The 10,643-nt window shown below is 34.5% G+C and overlaps 1 protein-coding gene across 3 annotated transcripts; it reads left to right on the plus strand.

Annotated features, from left to right (window-relative positions):
- Nucleotides 1-1,064: 1,064 nt before the first annotated feature.
- Nucleotides 1,065-3,691, plus strand: LOC127073805 (transcription factor bHLH47). 3 transcript variants are annotated; one of them, XM_051015034.1, is made up of 5 exons: nt 1,065-1,145; nt 1,569-1,650; nt 2,384-2,496; nt 2,674-2,801; nt 3,062-3,691. In XM_051015034.1, exons 1-5 carry the CDS (start codon nt 1,097-1,099, stop codon nt 3,440-3,442), a joined length of 753 nt encoding a protein of 250 aa, XP_050870991.1. In that variant the 5' UTR covers nt 1,065-1,096; the 3' UTR covers nt 3,443-3,691. The 3 variants fall into 3 exon arrangements, with proteins under 3 accessions (XP_050870991.1, XP_050870992.1, XP_050870993.1); XM_051015035.1 differs by having other exon boundaries at nt 1,105-1,352; XM_051015036.1 differs by lacking the exon at nt 1,569-1,650 and having other exon boundaries at nt 1,105-1,352.
- The last annotated feature ends 6,952 nt before the right edge of the window (nt 3,692-10,643 follow it).

Consider the following 10,643-nt stretch of genomic DNA (forward strand, 5'->3'; position numbering starts at 1 on the left):
ATCTCATCTGAGAGAGGTTAGGGGTTCATGACCCCGCCTTCTGTCTTCAAATCTTTATGGTGTCGCTCCCAAAGGGTTAAGATATTCATCTTCAAAGTTTGAATTGAGCGATATAGCTCCTCCATAACATTACACATCTCTACTAAGGTTTTTGGTCCTCGTGGCTGCCACTAGTTGTTGTGGTGGCGTCCCTTTGTGTCACCATTCTGAAGAAGGTGGATGGAGTGGTTGAAAGTTAAATTTAAGTATGCTCTAGGTTAGTTTAATGAGACTCGTGGTGGATGCAATTATACTCGTGAAATACAATAAGGGAAAAGTATGCTCACATGTTTAATAGCGATAGAGTTTGTATGCTAGAGTTTGATGAAGTTAGTGAAATAATCTTCAACCCCTGAGATTGGAGTATTTATTGAGGGCTCCTTGGGTTTGGGTAAGAAGGAGAGATATAATTTTCTCTAGCTTCCCAATGAATATGTGGGAATGTAGGAAAGAAAGATTCTTCTTCAAATCTTGCAGGGACGATCTTTCCCTTTGACTGTCATTCCCCAAACTATTATCCCTTGGACACTCTTAAGCAATGTGTGATAAAACGACGAAGTATAAATCTGAGTTCGGGTGGGGCGACCCGGAGCGCATCTACCCAATGCTTGGGTGCTTTAGTTGGCTTGCATTGCCATGGATTGTCTCTTATGTCCAATAAAATTATTTCAGTTCAAGTCCTAATAATAATCGTACAATATATTATAAAGGAAAGTAGCTCTTTCAGAATATCAACCTCCATCGATACATAATATACGAAAAGACATTTAATTCTATGATAACCAATGTGATAGGAGTAACATTTATTAGAATGCAATATTTTTGTTTTGTTTTATGTAAACAAAAATATTCCTAGACTAATAAATTTGTAGAGGTAGTAATCTCCTCAACTATTCTTTTTTTACATAAAATATCAGTAACATACTTTTAGATGACATCGCCTAATTTTGTTTTTTTCTTCCCTTTTTAAAAAAAACGTATCCAGTAACATTTGAATTAAATAAATAGAAAAGAAATGGAAAAGACAAAGATCACGTGTGGAACTCATTGGAGATAGATGATGGAAGCGAATGAGCATGACCACGCCACGCGCCTTCGTGTGACAGGTATCCTCCCGCCACACTCCTTTCCTTTTTAATCACAAACCAATCCTCTTTTCTCTCTCTTCTGCCCTAATTTCAACTATTTCAATTATAACTCTTTCACTTTCATTTCTCGATTCCAAATTATTCTCTCAATAATCAACTTCCTCCTTCAACCTTGATTCACCGTTCAACATATTCTAATTCTATTCCTTAGGATTCGTCTTTCTGGTAAGCAATAATCACTTTTCTCTTTTTTTTCCTGATTAGATCGTTTTCTGTTTGATCCGTTGAATTTGATTATGCACCGTTGATACGTTTCTGTTCATATTTTCTATTTTCCTCGTAGTTTTTATTTCTTTTGTATACCATTTACTTGTTATTGGATTTTTTTAATTAGTATTATTAATGGTGCGAAATTGAAGTAGTTTTGTTTTTCTACTTTAGGAAAATTGTTGACAGTGATAACTGGTTTTGTTGATATGGGATCAGAAAGTATTGCTCCCATGGTTGAGACTTCAAAAAACAGGTTAGAGATTTATAAATGGATTTTAGATTTAGCTATTGTTTTTATTGCGGTCGCGGATGTAGGTGTTGCGATTGCGGTCATTGCTTGCGATGCATATAGAGGCAGTTGCGGAGTAAATTTTAGTTGGGAGGTGTCTAAAATATACCGTTGTCAAGATTTGTCAATACATAGGAAGTAAATTGAGTTTTTGTGTTCCGAAATTTTGAACTTTGATAAAAGATACATGAAGAAATATGGGCGAAATAGTCTGATGTGATTTCTATTGGCCGTCAAATGCATGATTCTAATTCACACTGCAATTGCGCTCCGATGCAGTTGTGGAGGATACCGTGTCAGCAATATTGCAGCTGCAATTGCGGTTGTGGACTGTAATTTCAAACCATGGATTTAGCCATAATCTATGTAACACCGACACTTCTGAAAAAAAGGCGTCTCCGTGTCCGTGTCGGTATCGAACACCTACACCGACACTTGTGATTACATTTAATTTATTCATTTTTCCAAATTATTATTAATGTTGGTGTGTCAGTGTTGTCGGGTCGTATTTGGGGTGTCCGTACTTCATAGGCCATAACTACGGTAAGTAGTTGTAAGTAGTGCTGGTAGTGTTGGTGGTGACGGACGGCGGTAGTGGTCACGAATTTTTGTATGCTTCAAAGAAGTAGTCATGATACTAATAGCATAGCTTTTTGTGGGCAACACATTCATTATTTGTATGCTTGATTGGTTTCAGGTCTTGTAAAATGAACCAAGGGAAAGTCCCCAAGAGAATTCACAAGGCCGAAAGAGAGAAAATGAAACGTGAACACTTGAACGAACTCTTTCTTGATCTTGCCAACGCTCTTGGTAAACTCTTATGCCTCTATTGCTTGTTTTGACTATGCTCAAATTTTACTATGGTGGTATATGCTTGCTTATTCAACTTGAGTGTTATGTTTTTGTTTTTACTTGGTATACCATATGACATTTGATATGTTACTCGAATTTGACTTTATGTGCCTTTTCTGGTGGTGATGGGGATAGATCTCAATGATCCGAACAGTGGAAAGGCTTCTATATTGTGTGAAGCTTCTAAGCTGCTAAAGGATTTGCTCTGTCAGATTCATTCCCTCAAGAAGGAGAACGTCTCTTTGTTGTCTGAATCTCAATATGTAAGATTTGCACTCTTTTACTTTCTTTGATCCATCAATTTACGCTGTTGAGAGTACTGCATGTTGAATTTTGATGTGCACGGGGGAAAGCTTTTATTGTTTGCTAGTTGTTTTGAAATCCATTCTGTTTGTGTAATCGTTTGGCCATTTACTTGAGCTTATTATCATTTTGTCACACTTTAGAAATTGATATTTTGATGTCACAAATAAGCACATTCTTATACCTGCGTGTAATTCATGCGATTGGCTTAATTGGGCAGGTGACCGTGGAGAAAAATGAGCTTAAGGAAGAGAATAGTAGCCTAGAAACTCAAATTGAGAAGCTTCAAGGAGAGATACAGGCAAGGATGGTTCATTCTAAACCTGACCTGAATGCACCTCCTCAATTGGAACTTGAGCTGCCAGAGCAGACAAAATTTGCAGGATATGGTCTCCAAATGCCTACCATAGAACCTTCATTGCAGCAAGGACCTGCTGTTTTGGTTGTCCCTTTTCGTCCCGATCTTCAAGCTGCTTTTCCAGCTCCTAACATTACCGATCCAAACCCTACATCTGTTATCAGTAAACCACATGCCAGATATCCCACACCAGCAGATTCATGGCCATTGCAACTGCTTGGAGAGCAACCAACTTCTAGTTAAACTTGTTAATTTGTAGAGCTCTAGTTTCAGTATTGGTATAATCAGCCAACTACCTTTCCTAATTGCAATGCTGCTCTGGAGCTGTGTATAAATTATAGATGTTCAATTATCTTAGAAAATTTTACTCAGTTCTATTTGTGTCTTAGTTATGATTTAAGTTAGGTCATCTTTTACATTTTGTCTTCCATTGGCTGAACTGAAATACACCATCAACAGTTACAGTAATCAATGATCTTGGTTGTCCGTGAATATCGGATTGTTGAGATTTCATGTTTCCAATTTGCCATAGTTAGGATGTGAGTAATTTGATCTTCTATCCTACTGCTTGGATTTACTGGTTGCAGGATATCTTTTTAATAAGGCTGCAGGAATTATTGGCTGCAATCAATCAAGATCCCTGGTTTTTGTAGATATTATATTGTTGTGCTATTTGTTGGGAGCGTGTCTGATGATTAAGCCCGAGAATGAGTGGATTCGTGTACTAAAGTTCTAGGATGAAATCTTTTATTGGCAAGATTTTGTAGGGATGTGATGCGACTGAACATGGGAAAAAGTATCCTTTAATTTCGTTTTTTCGTTTTCAACACAAGGGGATAAAAGAAACTGGATTCAACTTTTTTATCTCTACTTTGATCAGTTTAGTGGGATGGATTCCTATTACGATAGATGAATTCTACACTAAACTATCACAATTTTCCATTTATATTACCATACTACCATTCTTTCCAAACAAAAAATGTCATGTATTCCAACAAACTTTTTTTTTTTGGCAACAAATGCCCGCCCAATGCTTTGGAGGAATGGGAGCCTTTAAATTTGGGGTTACTTTTTCCACTTTTAGGGATAGTGGTGTACATGGATTGGATAAATCCACAAAATTCGGTCAAATTCATCCAAATCAATTTGGATTTGAACAGGTAAATGGGTCAATATGATTTTCAAAAATGAAAAATAATTTAAAATATATAGGTTTTGGATAAATTGAGATCCAACCCACTAAATTCACTCAATACAAAAAAAATTATCATTAATTACTATATATTTTTGTTTTTTTTCTCTTAATAACTTGATATACAAACTAATAAATTTGATTGAAGATGTTTATGTTGAAGTCAAGATTTTTTTTTGAATTGAAGATATTTGAATAATTTTCTTGACTCTTTTTTTATAAATTGATGAATGGTGACTTTGATGTATTCATACTTGGCTTCTTCAATTTTAGACTTTTATTTTGAGTCGTGATTTTGAATTATTTATGATATTGCACTTTGATTATTTTGATGCGAATACTAGTAACTTTTGAGTAATTTATGTAATTCTAGCTCTATGTACTTTCATAGTACAACTTTGATTTTTGAACATATTTTTATTGTAAATTTTATAGAATGTTTAGACATTTGATGTTAGGAGAATAGTTCTAATATTTCTAAACTTTTTTTCAAGAAAAAAAAAGTTGTGGTATTTTTAAAAAAATAATATGACACATCATTTATAATTATATAAGAAAACAAAAATAAGAACAAATGGATGACCCACTATCCAACCAAATTCAACCCACAAATTTATGGTTTTATACAAACCGACTCAATGAGGTTGTGGATGGTTATTTTACCTCACCCAAACTGGTATACTCTATGTGGGTTGGATTTTGATTTTAGTCAAACTAAACCCAAATCGATCCATGTATAGCCCTACTTAGGGGTATTCCCATCCACAATGAAAAGTCACCACTGTCTTCCGAATTCTGAAATATATTTTTGGACGCACATTTTTTACATTCTTTAGTGAAAATTGATGATAAAAACTTATTTTATTAAACATTTAGTCCGGAGATGTATTTTCGTATTAACCCTTAATGTTTTGGGGTTGCTTCTCTGGAATATGCCATGTTAGTTCAAATCATAAATAACTAGGAACAATTGCAGAATAATGCAAAACAACATAAATTAACATAAAAATAAATAATACATATATAATCCTTAACGTACATAAATCCAACGTTAGATTTCATTACAAACGGGTGGTTCAGGACGTTGCAACATCCTTACAATATCTGCAGTTGATCTTGCAATCATTGTGTCCACTTCAATCAGACTGTTTGTTGAGTAACGGTAAAATGTACTCCACATAACCATAAATCATTTATCTTCAATTTAAGTACGGTGAACTGTATCTTCCCTTCGTTGTCAATCGAGGGTGAACGATACTCGAGCTTGGTAACTTTCCGATTTTCTAGATATCGCATGAGAGTATTCAATTTGGATTTCATATCGACGAGAAATATGTCCTTAGAGACCCTAAATTGAAGTGGAGGATTTGCGTCATTCAAATACACAAATGCAAGACGAGGATATGTATGTTGGGTGTGAATATGGAAGTAGAAAAACGGTCTAGAGGGGGTGAATAGACCCAAATTAAAAAATTCAACCGCCATTTTCAAAATCAGAGTGTTTTCAAAAATGAGTTACGAGCGGAAGGTTTGATGCGAAAATGAAAATTACATTATTCAAATATTGATCAAGTTAACACGAATTGTTTCACAAATACCAAAGATTAATATGATGAAACATTTGGTATGGATTGATTCAATTGCGTAATACACAAGAAGTGTTTACACAATGATTCAATAGATGGATTTCTAAGGTCAATTTGTTTCAGATTGTTAATAAGCAATCTATCTTAACAATTTATCAAATTCCAACAAAACCTAATGCTTACGTAATAAATCATTATCAATGAACAAACGATATAATATGATGTAATTGAAAAATCTAAGCATACAAATACTACTAAATTAAATGCAAGAGTGAAGAGAGAGAGAGAGAGAGAGAGAGAGAGAGAGAGAGAGAGAGAGAGAAGAGAACACTGAGATTTATAGTGCTTTGGAATTTGTCCTGGCTTTGTCTACGTGCACTCTTCAATGGTTTCCCATTGGAACCTGTATAGTTCCTTGTTATTTGACAAATATTTTCAAGAGTTCATACAATCACCAATCCACAATACAACTGAGAAAATAAATCTCTTATTTGGATTTTGATCTGTATACAACACACTTATCAAACTCTTCTATGTAATCGTTACTCGAACTACGTTTCTTGAATCTTCAAATATCACCAATTTTACTCCAAGTCTTCGTGTGTGGCTATTAACGCCTTGATCCTACTGATTCCTTGAGCGATGAAATTGTCTGAAGATCTGAGAAGAATTATGCCCTATCCATAGCCTTCCACACAGTCACTACTAAGGCAATTCTTGAGAGAAGAACCTACTTCTTTTCAATGGAATTTGTCACCACCATTGACAATCACCTCAATCTTGCTAACTATAGCGGTAAATTCATGACCATCAAGCTATGGATAAGCTTAACGTCAATAAAACCAGAGTCGCCACCGCGCTTTTATTGTTTCCAAAGGAAAAGGAAAAAGTACGAATAAAATTCAAAGATAAGAAGTTTTCAAATAAAAACTAATAAAATACCAGAGATTACAGGTAAGGGGGGTGGTTACACAGAGGGAAGGTGTTAGCACCCAAAGTGTCCTAGGTACTCCTAGGGAGTCCTTTTTTACGTGTGTATGTGTTTTGGATATAAAATGGCGTTTGATAAAAATAGAGTGTGGGGATGAGAAAAGAATTCATTGATTATATTTTTGTGTTTGACAAGACCTTCAGACTTATGCCTACGTACCAACATAAAAAAGAGGGATCAAAACCTCGTAGTTCGTGGTAACAATTTCAAAGTGAGTGAATTGCTTTTAATTAAAAGTTAATAAAAAAAGGCACAAAAGGCCAAAAATTTGAATGAAGTTGTTAGTTCTTTTTGTCTTTTGAAATTTTAAGTCAATATGATTAGATTTATTTACAAGTTTGATTTAAGAAAAAGGAGTTTGAAAATTCAATGGCATAAGGCCAAAGTTTCTACTTGAAATAAGGTCTAAGTTTGAAATCACAAGCAAAGAAAGTTTTTGAAAATGGGAAGAGATTTTGAAATTTAAGAAGTGGGAGGAGATGAAGAGACTATTCCTAAGCATAAATTTAAAAGTTAAGAGTTGAAAAGATCTGACCAATGGGATGCAATCCAACAGACAAGTATGTCATATAGAAAACCCATTTTCCCTTTGGACTTTAAATCAACCAATAATCAGCAAGCAATTAGCAACATCAGGCATCATGAAGATCAAGGCATCAAATAAAGATAGCCATATTCAAGCATGCAGCTCCATAGCTAGTAGCCTTCTTTGTCTTCTCATGTATCAGATGAAATGCTCCTTGATCAACTCAGAATAAAGCATTAGACACCAGATCAAAATAACAATTTGTATCAAGACAATGTAGCAGATGAGTTCAAATGAATCCCAAGACTTGCATCAGATGAAGGCTTAGTTCACAATAACTTGATCTAAGAATGTTGACATTGGCCAAGTCCTTTTTGCACAGGGAATGTTGCCTAGTTCTAAGTCCAAAAGTTCAGATCAAGATCAACAGTCCACCAAATATTTTTTAGGGTTTTTGTTGTTTATTAAGTATTTTAAGGTCCTAAGACCACAAACACAATCAAAATACACAAACAAAATATATACAATCACAATATATGGCTTAAATGAGCAAAGTGAAAATGGCATAGACATAAACAAGTTAAATGAAATGTAAATGGAAATGAATGACAAATTACTAGAAATTAAATTGCATAAAGTAAATGACTTGAAAGTAAAGCAATATTAATAAGAGTTAGTCAAATGTTAGTCAAAGTTAATTAAGTGTTAGTAGTGTTTTGCTTTTTAATTGATTAAGTCATTCTTTGGAGAACACTCAACCATCTATTCACAAGCATGAATCCTTGAACCAAGATATCTTTCATTGGAAGGAAAAAAGGCCAAGTTTCCATATAATACCATGAAATATGGGAGACTTACAATCTCACTTGCTAGAATACTATGCCTTTAGGATCAAATTTAGCTTTATGCTAAGCAATCGTAATTTGACTTGTGTAGAAGTCACAACTATCTTAGGTCGGGCAATAAAAATTTAGGTGTTAATGCATGTTAGAGATTTGGTATGATGAACCAAACTTCTAAAACATTCCACATACTAAAAGAAAATATCAAAAGGGGTGAACCTATCTCATCCATACTTATATTTGTCCATCTAACACAAGGTCATTGATGAACCAATTAGCCTTAGGATATTTGAGATTTCATTGGTCAATGAAAGGAATGGGAAAGAATATGAATGAAGATGAAGGGGGAGGGGAGTGAGAGAAACACAAATTGGTCATGGGAGGAATTTATCAAATTAGAATCATTCATTCATTTTGGGAGATGAAATATACATTTCATCAATCCCCTAAATCCAATTATTTTAATCCAACAAAAGTCAAATCAACCTTGATCAAGGCCCAAACAAATAGTCAAACATCACAAGACCATACAAATGGCTCAACAAATTTTTTACACAATTAATCAATTAAAAATCAAATTAAAATTGCATTAAATTCAATTTAATTTGGTCAAAACCTAAAACCTATTTAAAACACCAAATAAATGGCCAAGGTATTTATCCTAGGTCAAACAAGGTCAAAGGACCTTAGACAAAAAAATTCATCATTTTTGAAAAGTCAGAAGTATTTTTAAACAATTAAAAATATGCACAAAAACATTTAGTTCATGAAAAATATCAAAATTAGTCCAAAAAATGATTTTAGTTCAGAAAATGAAAGAGGAAAATATTTAAAGATTTTTGGTGAAAGTCCCATATTTTTTGGATAAAAAATGAAATTATTATGAATTAAACAAAATAAAGCAATTAAACATAAATTCAGAAATTAAAAAGAAATTGGAAAAAACGAGGGCCATCAGATCTCCCTCATTAATTGAGGTGGCAGATCTGATGGCCAAAAGTGCGCATTCCACCAACACTTCAGTCAACGCGTGCACACGTGTGGTAATTCAAACCAAAGATTGAGATTAGATCCTTGGACCAAGATCAGATGGATGAGATGAAGTCAACTCACCACCGGAGCCCTAGCTCCGGTCATCTTCCCTGGTGATGACCACCGGACTGGTCCAACCTCAACTTCATGAAAAATGAAAAACAAGGACATTATTTTGAAGAGAAAATGCCTGGGAGCTCAAATCTGGCCTTAATTTTCTCCAATTCCAAGTATATAAAAAGATACATGGATTTGAATTTTGAGGATCATGAACTGAGTTGCTTCGATTTGACCTCAAAGCAACTCAATCTTCTTACCTACATTGGTAGGACTTCAGCCAACCAAAAATCACAAAGAATAGTGAAGAATTGAGGGAGAATCGAAGAGATGGAAATTATGAAAAATTACCTTCGAGGGAGCTTCAGCCTTGCTTGATCTTAATCCCTATTGTGCTTGGCTTTGTTTCAGAAGCTTGTAGGAAGTGATTAAGATCAGAAAATGGCTTGGACTCTTGGAGTTTCAATCTCAACACAAAATGAGATTTGAAGCTCGATTTTCAAATGAAAACCTTCAAGATTATCCTTTAATGGTGAGGGTTTGGATTGCAGGTTCAAAGCTTGGGCATGAGGTCCTCAATTTTGAGCATGAGGGGTTGTATTTATAGGAAATGTGATTCATTTCCACACACTTCCAAATTTTGCCAAATTTAGCAATTTTCCTTGCATGCTTGCATGGGCGTATGATAGGCCCATCAAGTGATGTATTCAGGTCAAAAATTTCTTGAGAATCATGCTGAAATAATTTCATGTGGCCATGCATTTGAGTTTGAAATGTAAAGGTGAAAATCATCCAATTGGTCCCTTGAAAAGAATCCATGCGCAAGTCCTTCATTCTTTAGCCAAATAAGGTGATCTTAGACTTTTTAGAAAGGTGAGATCAAGGGGAACAAATTTCATGTTGAACACTTTTCTATTTGAAGCTTGGATCATGATGAATTTTTGAGGTGGAAGTTTGGAAAATCAAACATGTTTGAAAATTTTCTAAGTCCCAAGTCAAATATTCACTTCTTCCACCTTGAATAACTTTTGCTATGGGCTTCCAATGGAAAACATTCCTTCATCAAAGTTTTATATATTTCAAAAAAAAATCAATTTGGTCACAAATTTGACCTCATTTGGATTTGGCATGAAGAAGTTATGCATTTTAGAAGTTGAGGAAAATCACTTGTTCAATGGTAATGGCCCAAAATGACCTATAATGTTTCCTCTTGGCACA

This window comes from Lathyrus oleraceus, chromosome 4, assembly GCF_024323335.1.
Source record: "Lathyrus oleraceus cultivar Zhongwan6 chromosome 4, CAAS_Psat_ZW6_1.0, whole genome shotgun sequence".
Classification (NCBI taxonomy): domain Eukaryota; kingdom Viridiplantae; phylum Streptophyta; class Magnoliopsida; order Fabales; family Fabaceae; genus Lathyrus; species Lathyrus oleraceus.

Excerpts from the sequence above, each read along its gene's own strand:
- LOC127073805 (XM_051015034.1), top strand. The coding sequence starts at position 1,097 with ATGATGGAAGCGAATGAGCATGACCACGCCACGCGCCTTCGTGTGACA. Across the intron at positions 1,651-2,383 it reads GTTGAGACTTCAAAAAACAG|GTCTTGTAAAATGAACCAAG; the intron begins GTTAGAGATTTA and ends GATTGGTTTCAG. Across the intron at positions 2,802-3,061 it reads TGTTGTCTGAATCTCAATAT|GTGACCGTGGAGAAAAATGA; the intron begins GTAAGATTTGCA and ends TTAATTGGGCAG.